This window comes from Antechinus flavipes, chromosome 2, assembly GCF_016432865.1.
Source record: "Antechinus flavipes isolate AdamAnt ecotype Samford, QLD, Australia chromosome 2, AdamAnt_v2, whole genome shotgun sequence".
NCBI classification, from domain to species: domain Eukaryota; kingdom Metazoa; phylum Chordata; class Mammalia; order Dasyuromorphia; family Dasyuridae; genus Antechinus; species Antechinus flavipes.
In genome coordinates, this window is record NC_067399.1 from 425,457,914 (window position 1) to 425,475,104 (window position 17,191).

At 36.2% G+C, this 17,191-nt stretch overlaps 1 protein-coding gene across 1 annotated transcript in view; it reads right to left on the bottom strand.

Annotated features, from left to right (window-relative positions):
• Positions 1–17,191, bottom strand: part of SH3PXD2B (SH3 and PX domains 2B) — a 121,622-nt gene that overhangs the window by 71,047 nt on the left and 33,384 nt on the right. Inside the window, exon 2 of the mRNA XM_051978906.1 lies at positions 1,993–2,073. Within this exon, the coding sequence (XP_051834866.1) occupies positions 1,993–2,073 (81 nt within the window). The remainder of the gene's footprint in view (positions 1–1,992; positions 2,074–17,191) is intronic.

Sequence of the window (17,191 nt, forward strand, 5' to 3'; positions counted from 1 at the left end):
TAAAGAAAATCATACATCCTCCATGAACTGTTCTCAGAAAATTACCAAATTCTTCAAACTAAATTCATTCTAATTTACTTTAATTTTAAATGTGTGTGTGTGTGTGTGTGTTAAACATCTCTCTTAAGAATAGGGAGATTAGGGCAGGAGGGAATATCATGAAATCTAGTAATATTTGGCTATCTCCTCTACAAATGGGTTGGGAATTATTGCTTAAGATCACCTCCCTCTCTTTGCTCCCTTGCAGCAGCTGAGATCAGCTGGTGCATTTCCACTAACCATTTCCAGATTTACACTTTGGGGAGCTGGAGGCAAATGCATTTTCCATGATGAGCCGACGCCTTTGGAATTCCATGCCTTCTTAGGTCCAATAACCCATCTGTTAATCTTTAGAACATGTTGCAAGCCATACCTTTAAAAAATTTTTTTTAAGATAGGGAAGTCTGAGGCTATTTATGGTAGAGTAAACTCCTTATTACTGTGGATTGTTTTGGGGGAAAATCTGGCTTCTAATTCCTAACTGGTAGAATTAAGCAAGTAGATAATAAACCCCGAGTTAAAAGTGCTTTATTTGTCCTTCCTCAGGAAAATGCTAGTCTAGCAAAAAGTAGGTTTTTCAAAACCAGAGTACTCACTCACATTCCTCAACATGGAAAAGTATGCCAGAAAACCAATAAGGTTAGAGGAAAAGAAAGTCTATGCTGTTCCTTTTCACTCTGGACTCTGTTTACAGAACACAGAACTCTAAATAGTCCTCCAACTTGTCCTGAGTCAGCAAATGACTTCATTATTTTGTTTGAAAAAGCATTATGAATTCCCAGAACATCAGTCACACACCCATTTTCACTTATGTTGTGTTTCATTATAGGTAAATGATGCTAATGATCCACCCTCAGAAAGACACGTGCCTCAAGTTGTTTTTTCTGTTATTCAGGCTGGGTTTACACTAACTTCAGACACATTCTCTCTCTGGTACTTCTTGTGTCACAAGGTTTGCAATTGCAAAACAGCTCTCTAGTTTCAGGGATTCAATCTATGACCATGAAACATGGAATTTATTTCTCTTCAGAACTAAATGGCTTCTCTGGGGAACTAAACCCATGACCCTGGTTTCACTAGTATTCCTCACTTATTTTTTGGTCCAACCCAAATTAGATATTTCATTTTTCCTCACCCATGATATGTCATATTCTTCTTCTGATGCTTTTATACAGGTAAGTTACTCATGCCTAGAATGCAGTCCCTCTATAACTACTTCTTAGAATTCTTATTATCCTTTAAACCCAGCTCCTAGATCAGGTCCTGATCCCCCCAATTGTTAGTGGCAAACCCTTCAAATTATTTTGCATATACTCATATATATATATTCAGAATGTTAACAAGTCAAAAGCATTCTTTGACTTGGCTGGCACATAATTGATGCTTCATTAATACTTGCTGATGAATTATAATATCATCATCTGAGCTATCAGGCTATTATGATCCATAGTCAAGTAGAAATTCAAAAAATTTCACTGGATTTGGAGTCAATGGCCTGAGTTCTAATATTGTCTCTATTGCTTATTCCTGGTGTGGTCTTTGGGAAGTCCCCTAAATTCTTAAGACTATTCATCTGTAAAATGAAGTGTTAGGCTGAATAACCTCTGAAGATCTTTTTCATATCTAAATATATAATGCTCTAATGATCCATAAACTATATTGATGCTTTTTGAATGATATCTTCACATTGACATTGCATCAAATTAATTCTGATAATTAAAATTTTTTTAATGTTCTTTTCTATTAAGGAAACTTTAGAAATAAAGAGTGCCATTTTAAAAGCCCAAGAAAATGAAACCCCTCTGATAGCTAGCAAAGAGCCCAAGTTCCAAAGGAGAGAACAACTTGTATCATGTAGAAAAGAAATCTGCTCAGATAGGTTCCCTCCCAGCAACTTCACCTCCAGAATTAATGCTGGATAGATGCCAACTGCTAAGGTGTCAGGATTTTTACCTGTAGGTCAAAGAATTTGCTGTACCGTCGATAAATAGCTTCAGTGGAACCACTGGACCAAGTAACTTTGATGATATAGACCTGTAGGGACAAAAGAAGGAAATTAATGAAATCAATAAATCAAAAATTATTTATTAAGTCTTTGTTATATGCCAGGCACTGTGATTAGTTTTGGAGAAAAAAGAGAAAGAATAAAATAATCCCTACAAGTTTAGTTATTATAATTTTTTATTATTTAGTTTTTGTACTGATTATTTAATAATATTTGCTGTATTTTTCTTGATGTTGAATAAAGCAAAACAAATATGAGCAATAGTTTTGAGCTCTTTCTCATTCTATTGCATAGCTTCAATATGACTGCATTTTCACAACCTTCATCATGTCCTAGGTTATTTTTTACTTTATATGTAGCTTAACACAACATCTATCTAGCTGTTTTTTTTTTTTCTTGAGGTCATCCTTTTATATAAATAAAAATTTCAGATCATCTCTTAAGTACCATGTTCAATGCCCTATGCTAACTATTGTGGAAGATACAAAATAAGAATAAGATATAGTTCCTGTTCTCAAAAAGTTTATAGTTCTCAAAAAGTGGGAAAACAAGATATCTGGCTATAAAAACAAGATAACTTGAGTGATTGAAAAATTGTTCCCTTGACAAAAAAGGGAAGCTGGGGGAGACGGTAAGTTGGCATGAGAAGAGATATAACAATTTGGCCATGTTAAATCTGAAAAGTTTATGGGGCATCTACTTTATAAGGTCCAATAGTCACTTAATGATGTGGGATTTAAGTTTAGAGAGATGGGTAGAGAGTCGGGAATCATGATCATTAGACCCAAGGGAACTAAAAAAGGAGTATATGGGAAAAAAAAGCTTGGGACAGAACCTTGGGGTACATTCACAGTTAAAGAGTGGTAAATGGATGAGGATAAAGCAAAGGAGACTAAAAAAGAGAACCAAGAGAAAGAAGTATCATGAAATCCAGAGGAAAGAGGATATCTAAAGAAAAAGTGTGATCAATAATGTCAAATGCTAGAGAAGTCCAAAAGGTCGAAAATAGAGAACAAAGTCATGAGGTTTACCAACTGATAACTTTGGAGACAGCAATTTCAATTGAGTGATGAGCCTGAAAGCTAGACATTATGGAGCTGAGGAGATAGTAAGGCTCGACAAAGCAGATACATTGAGTGTAGACAACTTTCTCTATCAATTTGGCTATGAAAGGAAGAAGTGCCATATAATGTTACCATGAGAGTAGAGGCAAATGAGGGATTTTTTTTTTTTTAAGAGGAAGACCTGGACATGTTTGTAACTAGTAGGGAATGAGCCAGTAGATAGGAAGAAATGGAAGATCAGACAGAGAGCATGGTTTGGGAACAGGAAAATAGGATAGGAAGATATGTTTAGAGAAGACGGGACCAAGGATAAAAATAGAACAATTGGTTTTGTTCAAGATTGCCTCTTCAGCAGAAGTTTTGAGATGAGTTTTGAGATGTAGGGTACAAGAAAAGAGGGAGCTCAAAGCAAATGGTCTGTTTTCTCAATAGAATGCAACGCTGTTAGGTCTAGGGATATGGCAGGCTGGCATAGAGAAGAGAAGGTTTGGAAGAACTGTTATATGAAATGCAATAAAGAAATAATTAGGGTAAAGCAAAGACTTCCTCCAAAGAAGCAAATGGGAGTTATTCCATAACTTAGTTGAAAATTTAAAAAATTTCTTGTTTTGAGAAAGAAATGATTGCCCTGTGGTTAGAGAATCATAGATTTAGAAATGAAATAAACTTTAGAAGGTCATTTAGTTCACTTTCCAGATGAGGAAACAGAAGCCTAGAGGTTAAGTAACAAAATCACAGAGCTCAAAAGTAGTAGACCCAGGATTTGAACCCAGCTCCTCTGACTATGAATTAAGCATCTTTCCACCGCACCATGCCTGATAATGAGTCCTCCTGAAGTTAACAAAGCAAATCTTCAGACAATACGGATCTTGTTCATTACAGGCTTGTTCTAGGAGGTTTTCCAATTTGGTAATATTTATATTAAGTTGGTATACTCGAGGTCATCAGAGACATCAGAATGGGTTTTTAGTGGGATATAGGACTAACTGGATTTAAAAGGCACCCATTCTCTTAGGGAAGGATGGATTAGATATCAGTAAATCAAATACATAACAGAATGCCACAACACTAAGAAATTTAGGAATTGTTGCCTTGCTCCTCACCTTTCTTTACTTTCCTAAAACTTAAAACAAGGAATGAAAATCTCTTTGGTTGAGAAAATTTCTTCTGCTTAAGAAATGTTTTTCTTTTGTTTTGGTTTCAAGTAAATGAAGAAAGGAGAGAGACAAGGTACTGTGATGACTTTCCCCTAAAAGCTCAAGCTATTTTTTTAGAGGTACCTTGGACACCATTGGGATTTACTGATCAAGAAACAACTTCCTCCCTATTCTTGCCAGACCAAGATAGATTTCCTTACCCTTAAGCCCTCCTAATAAAGATTCCAAAGCTGATATCTTAAGTGATTTCTCTGGCATCAATCTTAACATAGATATAGCTGCCTACTTCCCAAATAGCCTCTGGGACCCATAAAAAGAATTAAAGAATCATAAAAAAAGAAAAAGAGTCAAAGATTAAAACAAACAAACCAAACTATTACAACAAATAAGCAAATATACTTTGTATTGTTGAACTGTTGTTTACAAATTTCAAAGTTCTGTACGAACAGTTCAGAACTATGAAAACTTTCCTGATTATTTTATTGGAACCAAATCCAGATTTCTACACATAAAAGGTAAAGTTCATGTTTTTAAGAAAACTTTGGAGATTCTGAGGATCATCCACGGTTTAAGGATAATATGTATCTGGTTCTACTCCCTTCCCCTTAGAGGCTTAATAATCTATAGCTAGCTCCCAGCTATACAAAAATGTTGTTTTGGTTTAAGATATGAAGAAAATCTAGTCTCAGAAAGACCTGCAGTGGAAAAAGAGCAGCATTTTAATAAGCAACAAATTTTTAGGATTTTTAAAAAATAGTCTTGATCTTAGGAACTCTTAAGGTCTCACAACCATTCTTAGTGTCTCTCCCATTTCTCCCTATGACATTTCTTTTAACTGTCTGCAGTGGCATTAAGGTATCAAGACCAAATGTATTTACAGGTCAAGCATATTTCAACCCTTGGACTAGGCACAGGACTATATCAGAAAATATTTCTAATTATCTTCTCATCCCTTGAATTTAAAAATAATATACATTATCCTTTTTCTGTGTTGATAGTCCCTACTCATAATGACTAAGGCTCAATCCTTTTGAAGGGAACAGACAAGCAAATAACAACAGAGAACTAATCCTTAGCTTAAAGATGACATAGAAAAAAATAAAAATAATAAAGATGATATAGGAAAGGAATTCTTAATCTGGAAATCTCTGAATATTTCAGAGGGGCTCATGAAATTGAATGGGAAAAAATAACATCTTTAGTTTCATTGAGTCCTAAGTTTCAGGAACCTTTAAAAGAAATGTATGACTAATTCATTTAATTCTGAATGTAGGCAATAAACTATAGTATTAGTCCATTAACAAGCATTTATTATGTGCCAGGCACTATGCTAAGTCCTGGGACTTAGTGTTCCTGTTTCCAGGGAACAGTTGATTAAGGAAGCTCATAGTTTAACAATTAGCCATACTTGTGGCTTTGTCACTAATGGAAATCACGGATACTTTCATAGCATATCACAATTGTTGCAACTATCTCAAAATATTATTCTTACCCATCACTACTTCAAAATTACTAGGGCAGTTGGTGGTCCAGAGGATAGAGCACTGGCCCTTGTAGTAAGGAGCACCTGAATTCAAATGTAGCTTCAAATACTTACTGGCTCCAAAAAGAAAAAAATATATAGATATTAGATCTACATCAAAAATGCATATGATCAAGATCTTCCTGTCTGTAGATGATTATTTCAATATACTGATTTCTTTGCAATCCTATGTTTTTATATTATGCATTTAAAAAACATAATTTTGAGAATGAATCTTACAGGCTTTGCCAAACTGCGAAAGGAGTGTATGGCACACAAACAGTTAAGAACCCTTGGAATGGAGAGAAATAGGAAGAGTAAAGAGCAAAAGGGCATGAGTGATGTGAAAAGAGGGGTGAGATGAGAGGACTGGAATGAAAGTAATAAGCAGTACAAAAAAAAGTGAGTTGGTTGTTGTCTTTCCTTCTCAAAAAGAACCAAAATAACATCTCTGTGTTGGGGTCAAGGTACAGCGTGCTTGACTGTGAGAATGCATAAACTCATAGAGCTGGAAGGGACCCAAGAGGCAATCCATTTCAATCTTCTAATTTTACAGGTGAGGAAAACAAGGTCCATAGAGGTTACATAAGTAACAAAGTGGCAGACCAGGATTCAATCCCATATCCCCTGATTACAAATCTAACATTATTTCTTCTGTAATGCACTATCTATGATGGAGAAATAAAACAAAGGAGAAATAAGTTAATATAATCAAAATCAAATGGCCATTATGTGCAAGATATTATTTATGCTAGGTTCTGGGAAGGCAAGGAAAGGGGAGGGAATAAAATATGGATCTTGGTTTCATGAACTCAGTTTAAGACCCTATACAAAACAATGATAGACAACAGTTCCTCTAAGTGCAACAGAGTTAAAAAAACAAAGCATGACATTTATATGTAAGGAGATAGGGAAGATGGAGAATCAGAGCATATTTGATGGAGAATGTGGCAGTTGAATTGGGCTTTAAACAAGAAGAAAGAGCAGACTCAAGACTTAACTCAAATTCCACCTTCTGAAGGAGGCTCCTTCCTATCCTTACCATCCTTCACCTTACTCTCAGCTGCTGGTGCCTTTCTTTTTGAGATAAAAATATTTTTCTTTTCTTTGTATACTGAGGGCTTAGCAGTGTCTGGCACATAGTAAGCACTTAATAAATGCTTTGTGACTGATGATGAGCAAGCACAGTAAGTATGCTCTCTGTTATTTCTTTTATGTGACTTGTGCCCTGGATCTATCCCTGATTTACCATGTGATAATGGTCAAGTCACTTGCTATCTCTGAACCTCAGTTTGCTCATTTTTACAGTAAAAAAAAAGACTAGAGAGTCTGTCTCTCCCAGCTCAAACATTTCATGCCTCTGGACACCTACCATGACTCTCCAGGGGGAAACAAGCAAGGCACTCAAACATCGTGTTCTCAATTTTCATATCACCCGTATTACCTAAGGGGCACTCTGCCTGCTAATAATATAAGAGTCCAAGGGAAATGTGATCTCGGTTCCACAAGATGGCAAAAGTGGACGAGGGAGCTGTCCTGTATAAGTTAGGACTTCTGTCTCTAGTCTGCTCCTGTTCAGCATGGGAACCTAAAATTTTCCCCACTGCAGCCCTGCGCTCCTGCTTTGGTTTGTGGAAAAGGACTCAAGCAGCCAAGAGCAGCAGCTGGTCAATAAGAACTTTCTTTTGTTTCTAGTCACCTCCCTTGTTTGTTTTCTCAGCTTCTCCCCCACCTTTTTCTTAGCCACAGAAGAGTTCTTACCACCTTTAGGTGATGTAACAGCAAAGCTTTAATAACAGGAGAACCTCCCACTATTTCCCTGGAGGTAAAGAAATAGAGAGATCGGATTAGGGAATCATGTTAATTCCTTTTACTGGACCAAAAAGAGTCAGTCAAAATTACTGACGGGCCAGATTTTTCCTAATAAAAATACTGTAGGCTGGACTAATATTATTTCACAAAACACTGGTGCGCTGTTTTCTAATCAGTACTTCGTGATTCTCATGAGGATCTCATTGTTATGGCCAGATGTCCTGAGTTTCCTAACTTCCTTTGGACCATTTTTTGACTTCGAGGATAGAAGTTGTGGTATTCACAATGGAAAGAGGAGGGAGGTTAACCACTGCATTTTTGCATATACAATGCTCTATGTGTGTGTGTGTGTGGGGGGGATGGACAGACAGATGGCTGGACTGGTAGGTGGCCTAATTTGCATGTGTGCAAAGGGGAGAGGAAAGAAAAACTGAGGAAAGAGAGAAGAAGGATGTTTTAAGACTAGGTAGATCACCCTTTCAAAAATCAAGTGAATAAACATATGTAAAATAATTTGCAAAATTAATGCTTGCTATTATTGTTATTCTTGGCTAATTCAAAATGGAACTGCACTAAAAATGGTTGGAAAACACTATACTAAAAAGCAAAATAAATGGTTGATAGTCACTTAACAATTAGGGCATGTCCAATCTAGACTTTTTTTCCCCATTTTTTTATCTTGTTTCTTTCCCTTCTTCCTTCTCCATGTATCCTTTACCCTTTGTTTAGCTTCCCACTCTTCTCTTTAATTTCCTATATTCAGTTTACCTTAACATATTCGTTCAATCATTTATTTGACAAGCATTTATTACATCTACTAAGTGTCAGGCACTGTACAAAGTGGAGAGGATCCAAAAAAAAAAAAAAAAAGAAAAAGAAAAAAGAAAAAAATTTCCTCAAAGGGTTTACATTCTGCTGAATAATCGGGTTGGCATTAATGATCAGCATTAAATGGCTAAGTGTTCCCATCTGCATTCATATCCCAGCAGGATAAAAAGTTCTTTTCACTCTTTGTGGGGGGCCCTATTACAGATAGCTCAATGCTTCTTCTCTATTCAGCTTAGTTTGCCATGAGCCATGGTAAAAAGTGGCAGACTACAGATTTGTGCTAGATGTGGGTCTCTCCAATGAGCAGCTATCAATTGTTAATGCTGCTTTAAAGGGCTATAGACAATAAGGCGTTTGTTTGCTTTGACTTAGTTTCCTAAATCCTCCCTGAAAGAGGGGAAATATGATTTCATGTTTTACTAACAAGGAAAAAATCAAGTCTAAACTTATTTTTACCAATGAGCAAACTAAGGATCAGAATAGTCACAGACACATATCCAGGTCTCTTGGCTTCAGCCTATTTTTCTATTGCAATACATTTTCTAGTTTTCAGGTTATCAGTTCAGTCCTAACTCCTCAGGAATCATCTCTGAAAAGACTATACATTAATAAATCATTGCGTTATAGTCAGAATAGGAATGGAGTTTGGTGATCTTCTAGTCCCCAGATTCTTAAACTGTGGGTTATATCCCCACATGGGGTCTAGTAACTGAATGTGGAGGTGGTGAAATTATGATTTATCATTAGTAAGTGTTTTGACTTGTACACCTGTTTTATGTACTGCTATATCTAGGTTCATGTAAAAATTCCTCAGGTAAAAAGGGGATAAAGTTTAAGAAGTCTTGATCTAAGCAGAACCAAGAAGACATTGTACACAGCAACAATAAGATTATGTGATAATCAATTCTGATGGATGAGGGTTTTTTCAATAATGAGGTGATTCAGGCCAATCCCAATAGATTGTGATGGACAGAACCATCTGCATCCAAAGAGAGGACTGTGGGGACTGAATGTGGATCACAACATAGCCTCTGAACTTTTTTTGTTATTGTATGCTTGCTTTTACCTTTCTCATTTTTTCCCCTTTTGATCTGATTTTTCTTGTGCAGCGTGATAAATATGGAAATAGTATAGAAGAACTGTACATGTTTAAAATATATATTAAATACATATTGCTGTCTAGGAGGTGGGAAGGAAAGGAGAAAAACTTGGAACATGGAATTTTGCAAGGGTGAATGCTGAAAACTATCTTTGCATGTATTTTGAAAATAAAAAGTTATTATTTAAAAAAAAAAAAGATAAAGAAGCCCTGATCTAGTCCGGTGATATGAAAGTTGAAGAGAAAAGAATCCCTCAGGGTCCATATTGACTTAGAAAGCCACAAATTTACATCATCTAGGTTGAACTGTATTTTTACTCATTTTTAAAAACATTTCTCAATTATGTTTTAATGGGGAAGTCTGATACCATCCAATCCAAAGTTAAGGAAATGAAAGCACAAAAAAACTAAGTGATTTGTACAAGTTCATACAAGTATTAAATGACAGAATGAGACTTCAAGTTCATATCCTTTGATTTCAAATCCAGCACTCTTTCCATTGTACAACACCTTAAGTATTTCTATGTGCCAAGTACCATATAAGAGCTAAGGACAAAAAGAAAAAGGCAATTCCTTCTCTCAATGAGCTTATATTCTAATTGGAGATAAGACATAAAAAAGTCTTTACACAATACACATAAAATGAATACAAGCTATTTTGTGAAGAGAGTATGCTAGAGGCTAAGGGCTGGTGGACAGAGTTGGAAAGGCAATAAATCAGGAAAGTTTTTATATAAAATGGTACTTAAATAGTGAAATAAAGGGGAAAAGAGAGTGCACTCCAGCTATGAAGAAGGTACACAGAGGAGAGAGGGAGTATAAATTTCTAGAGAGAAAACAGATTCTGATATTGACTTTTGAGCCTAAAGCTTCTTATAATTTTAGAATTAAAAGAGACATTAGAGATCATGGATCCAGCTCACTAAATTACAGGAAAAGGAACTCCTACAGTTTAAATGATTTGTTCCAGGTTATATAGGCCATAAATAGGAGAGTTGAGATTCACCTTTGAGGCCAATGCCTGGAATAGTTCTTTTGGACAAAACCCCAGTGGCTTTCTAAATTCCTCCAGGAAAAAATGAGTATCAACTCTCCAGTTTAGTTTCTAAAATCCTTTACAACCTGGCCCTAACCTATCTTTTAAGCTTCACTGGCCTTTCCTTACTCCCCCTTCTGCACTCTGTAATCTAGCCAAACTGGCTTTCTCTCAGTTCCTCATTCACGACACTCCATTTCCCATCTCTGCACTGGCCACCCCCAATTCCTGGAAGGCATTCCCCTCCTTACCTCTGCCCTCCTGGAGATGAAGCTCAAACATCATGTTTTAGATGAAGTCTTCCCTGGTTCCCCTTCTTAATTACTAGTTTTCTTCCTCCCCAAACCTCTTATTCACTACTTTGTGTGTTTAATATATATGTGTGTGTATATATATATGTATATATTGTATTTTTATGTGTCCTTGTCTCCTCCAGTAGAATGTAAATTTGTTACAAGTAGAGAAGGATTGTTTTATTCTTTGTATTTGTATATCCATCATCTGGTAGGTTGTCTGACATATGTAAGTGCTTAATAAGCACTTGTTGATTGCCTAATTAAAGAAATATATTCATATAGATTTCCCCTTGGCCTATGGTGCTCTATATACAAAATGACAAAATGGACATGATAATATCGTGTATACTCTCACTGGCCACCAATAAATCCTAGGCCAAGCCCCAGGTCATTTTTTTGGGTTCTGATCAATTCAATATTGAATATAAACTGAATATAAACAGCAGTCATTTCTGCTTGGGCCAGAAACCCTAAAGATCTTTCCCTACCAGATTTGTATAAATATTTATTTAGATTTTTTAAAAAAAACTATGTGAAAAAAGATATTCTTTGCCTCAATTGCTACCTATACTGAATCACTGAATTAACTGAAACCAATTAGAGACCTGAAGGCCAAGGTCTCCCATTGCATCCAGGGCCATCTCCAGTTGTCCTGATTTGTATGTTGTCACTGGACCCAGATGACTCTGGAGGAGGAAGTGAGGCTGGTGACTTTGCACAGTCCTCCCTCACTTAAATCCAACTCACTTATGTGTCATGGAATCATCTCCCTTTTGTCATGGTCCTTTTCCAGAACAAAGAACAAACAAAACAATAAGGTGTGAGACTATCTGGGTGCTAGCCCTGACATACTGTGTAACTTCAGGCAACTTGTATCCCCCTTTCTGAAATTCATTTTCCTTATCTGTAAACTAAGGTAACAAGACTAGATAATGATCTATGTCCCTTCTAATGCCAATATTATACCTTTCTAAACCCTTCTCTGCAAGTTCTCTAAAGTGTAAGAAAAAAGCACAATGCAATCCTAAAATATACTTGTTAATATTTCAAGGATTTTTAACTTTGTTGGAATGGGTGCTCCTTCCCTCTACCCACTGAAATCCCTCAGTGCCTCAGGGGATGGTCTGCAAGATTTGTTCTGACTGAAAAGTCCCTCACCATGGCCAACCTGGAGATGAGCCTCTCCAAACTTAGTTAGATTGACTGGTCACCTGTGGTTCATCACAAAGATTATACTCAAAGCCTTTCTACCTCTGCAGAACCTGTCTTGGCTTGTGCTTTCTGGGCATATCTTTCAAAGTCCCAGGCTACATCTACACTTCATTATAACACGACAGAAGATTTGACTGAAGTAACACATGTAAAGATTAAATGAGATAATAGATGACAAAAGTCATTGAAAAGATAAATGTTTCTACAAAACACTGGTTGACAGAACTAAACCTTCAATGATAGAAAAGTTTTCTGAGATACTCTAATAAACCTTATGCCTCAACTAGAATCTATGCAGTAACATATCTGACAAGTGTTCATATAATCTCTGAAGACTATCAAAGACGAGGAAACTATCATATAAGTCAAGCCCATTCCATTTTTGGATAGGTCTAATTCTTAGAAAGTCTTTCCTTACATTGAGCAGAAATTGGATTCTCTTAGAACAAATCTAATTATTCTTCCAAATGATAGTCATTTGAATACTTAAAGATAGCTACTATGTCAGTTCTTCTTCCCCAAGCTTTCTCTTTTCCATGCTGAACATTTTCAGTTCTTTTTCTCCCCAGGAATTTCATCTGGCATGATATTGAAATCCTTCACTACCTCGGTTGTCTTTGGCTCTTGATAATTCACTTTAATTGTGTTTGATTCTTTGTGATCCCAGTTGGGGTTTTCTTGGCAAAGATACCAGAGTGGTTTGTTATTTACTTCTCCATTTATTTTATGCATGAGGAAACCAAGGCAAACAGATTTAAGTGACTTGTCTAAAGTCACACAGCTGCTACATATTTGAGGACAGATTTGAACTCACAAAGACGAGTCTTCCATAAGACCCTGTGAATCTTCCTGTACTGATTTTCCCTAAAGAATTTTAGGACAGGAAATTCTACCTGTCTTTTCCCTGAATTCTCTTTTTCAAAAAAATTTAGGATGCATATGAGAATTGATCCAATTCTCCTCTCATTTTCTATCACAAATTCTAAAATGTAATGGTCACTTCCCTCTGAAGATTTCCATCATTTCTTTTCTAAAACTAGTTTCTCTATATTGGAAAGAATTTGGCAGAATGTCCATTCCCTTCACTGCTTCCTTCACTTTTTGAAAGATGAAATTATAATGAAAGCAAACTAAGAAATGGTTAGTTTTCTTACATTTGGCAGAACAAAAAAAGTCCCAATAGGTGTTTAGATACTGAACTGATAGGAACTGAAGTCCTATTATCACTACTAGCTGTCTGTGTCATCACTCATGATCTATTTCCTGGATTTACCTATTTCTTCTTTCTGTCAAGGTACATGCACAATAACATCCAGTGATAACAATGTCTTTTTTTAGTTTCTGCTTCTTTGATCTCTATCCTATTTCTACCTTCTGGTTCCAAAGACTACTCAGAGCACTATATCCTCTTAATATACAATGCTACTTCATTTTCCCTTCCCTGCCCTTCTCTCCAAACCCAGAATCACATTTTTAAAAAAACAATCTATATCATTCCAGAGTTACAATATTGCTACAGATTCCACAAAGTCTCACTAACATCTATGAGGTCAAATTTGCTTCCTTGCCCTAGTATCTTTAATTTACATTGCTCATTCTTCATATATTGTGCATTTATATACAGGCATACCTTTTTTTTTTTTTTTTTACTGTGCTTCATTTTATTTGTGCTTTGCCCATGCATTTTTTAAAAAACAAATTGAAGGTTTGTAGCAATCCCCTGTTGAGCAAGTTTATCAGTGCCATTTTTCCAACAGCATGTGCTCACATCACTGTGTCTGTGTGTGACATTTTGGCAATTCTTGCAATATTTCTAGCTTTTTCATTTCTATTATATTTATTAAGATGATTTGTGATCAGTGATCTTGAATGTTACTATTGTAATTGTTTTGGGGCACCACAACCATGCCCATATAAGATGGGTAAACATAATCAATAAATGTTGTGTATGTTTTAATGACTCCACCAACTGGCTCTTCCAGGTCTCTCTCCCTCTCCTCAGACCTCCCTATTCCCTGAGATGCAACAATATAGAAATTAAGCTAGTTAATAACCTTATAATGGCTGCTAAGTGCTCAAGTAAAAGGAAGAGTCAGTCAATGCCACAAACTTTACTGTCTAATTTTAAGAAACTACAACAGCCACTCCAACCTTGCAAAATCCTACAATAGCAAAAAGACTACAACTAACTGAAGGCTCAGATCATGTTTAGCATTTTTCAGCAATAAAGTATTTTTAATTAAACTATGCATATTTTTTAGACATAATGCTATTGTATACCTAACAGACTACAGTAGAATATAAATATAACTTTTATATGCACTGGGAAACAAAAAATTCATGTAACTTGCTTTATTTCAGTGGTCGGGAACCAAACCCACAATATCTCCAAGGTATGGCTACATGAATATCTGAGTCCAAGCTCCTCTCTTAGATGTTACATCCTCTGTACTTCTGGGCATCTGTACCATCAGTATTGTTCTGCAAACCTCTATATTTTAGATATTCCCTGATATCTAACTTTGTTTCCTTTTCAGAGGAGTTCTAGTCCCTTTTTCTCTGAGAAGAACCTCACTGGTTATTTAGCAACCAGTGTTTAGGGATCCTTTTCCCCCTTTCTCCTCTGTAACCAATTTTTCTACTCTTTAAACTTCTTACCATACAACAAAATTCTTCTCTCTTTAAAGATGCTCTTTCTCTTTTGCTTTCACATTAAAGCTCTTTTTCCTTTAATATTTTTTAAAGAGAACATTTCATTCTTCCTGATAACCTGGAAAGGCCTTCCTTCAGCTCCCTTAACTTTTTCTTTTAAGAAGGAAACCAACCAGTATTTTGAACATAGGCCCACAAGAGGCACTTAGCCATGACAGAAAGCCAAACCTTAGGTGCTGTTATATGCAGATCTCTACAATATTTTCCCTATTTTGCATATTTGTTGGAACAAAAGTGGTTTTATTAGGCCCTTTATCCTAGTGACAAATATTGCTGGAAAACAATGTGCTTCCCATTATACCCCACCTCCTCACCCCAATATCTGAAGGAGTAGCTTAATTTTTGGCAGAGCTCAATCGAGTGCCCTATTCAGTACTGTATTTCCCCTCCTACACCCTATCTTAAGCCTCTCAGATGCTAGGCTGTCTGATGATTGGCTGGCTGTCCTCTATAACTAAAGGATGCTCTCAGACTTGAAAAGACTTGGACTCAAGTTCTATTTCTTGCAATTGTGACATTGAATAAATAACTATTTATCTTCTATATGCTTTGTGTATATTTGTATCTGGTCTCCCCTATTAGACTATAAAATCACTTTGGTCAAGTACAGTCTTTTGCCTCTCTTTTTATTCTTAGTGCTTAGCACATTGCCTGAAACACAGTAGGTACCTAATATTTGTAGGATGATTTAAATTCCTTGTGTCCCAAGACAACTGTAGGAATATAAATTAAAAAGTATTGCATTAGACTTTTTCTGCCCCCCTTCTTTAAAAAAAAAAAACCCACACAAAACAATTAAAGGGCTAATTCAATTGATGGCAAAGAAAACAGGACCAAAAAGAAGCTTATATATACTAAAAAGCCTTAAAGTAGGGACCACATCAAAAAAAATTGGACTAGAGATGGCCCATGTATCATCTTTATACCACAGATACAGACATTTGAAATCAGACCTAAACAACCCAGGTTTAAATGAAATACCTTATCTGTGTCTGATATACTAACTGATTTATGCACAGAATGACTTATTCTTGGAGAGGGCTCAAAAAAGTCAATCGATATTCCTTTTCCAGTCCAAGAAGATAGGGAACAGCTGCCAAATCTGCCTTCAGAGCTCCATGATCTCATATGTTTTCATCATACAAACTCAAAAATATGAGGTGTTTTCACCCTATTAATATAATCTCTGAGGCAAAGGGGTATGTCTAGCAATTCCACTTTATTTATTCTATTTTTCATATCCATTCCATGGGATTTCTAGGTTTGGCAAAAGCAGCTTGAAATTCCTTACCCATATTAATTAGAAGGGAATGGCAGAAGGAGAGAGTTGCTATTCACATGTTAAAGTGATTAACATTTTGGTCGCCGGCAGCCATGGAAAGAGCTTTTAATTTTCTGTCTGGTTTCAAGGCTTTCACAGTAGGCATGTTACTGCCTTCCAAGTCAATGGAGGGAGACCACTTTAAGTTTACAATTGTTACAGTTGTCTTGCAGGATTCTGTCTTTTTGGCACGTTGTTTTTAAATCATAGTTCCTTAGATCACATACAATGAAACTTCCCATTTCTTTGGCCGCCATCTTCTTCTTCCTGACCAAGGAAGACTCACTTGTGAAATACCTCAATGATTCCTCATGGTTGTGAGGTCTGAATATCACTAGGGCTCTTCATCCATTTAAGATACTGATTTAGAACTGGGAGAGAGCTAAGTGATTGTGGTATCCATTTTGCAAAGCAGAAAACAAAGAGAAAGTAATTTGTCTTGAGGTCACAGGTGATAAATAGCCAGAGAGAGTTTGAACACCGGCCATCAGGCTTAAAAACCCACGGTTCTTTTGATACTACATTTGCCAGGCAAGCAGATCAGAGGGACAGTGATAGAATTTGAAAGGAGATTAATGGGAAGGGGATAGATAGGAAGCGAGGATACCATAAATAACAAGGAGGGAGAATAGTGTGCTGTGATGGAGAAACTGATGGATTTGGATTCTCTGACTCTGCTACTCACTATTTGCCATGATTTTAGGCAGCAATAACAACAACGATAATAACTTATTAAATTTGTAAAGCATTTATATCCCTGATTCCAGTGGATCCTCATAAGACTCTGTGTGATAAGGTACTATGAGAGGAGTTATTGCCTTGCCAATAATCACACAGCTGCTAAGTGTCAGACTGGAATCTGAACCCAGGGTGTCCTACTCCAAATCCACCCAGCAAGATACTTAATCTTCTGGTTCTCATTATCTTCAACTGTAAACTGAAGGGTTTGAATAAAATAACACTTAAGGTTCCTTCAGTCTAAATATTTCAACCCTATGAGCAAATGGAAGACCCACTTGGGGGTTTTATTATTGACTCATTTCAGTCTGGAGTGGTTTGCTATTTCCTTCTTCAGTTCATTTTACAGA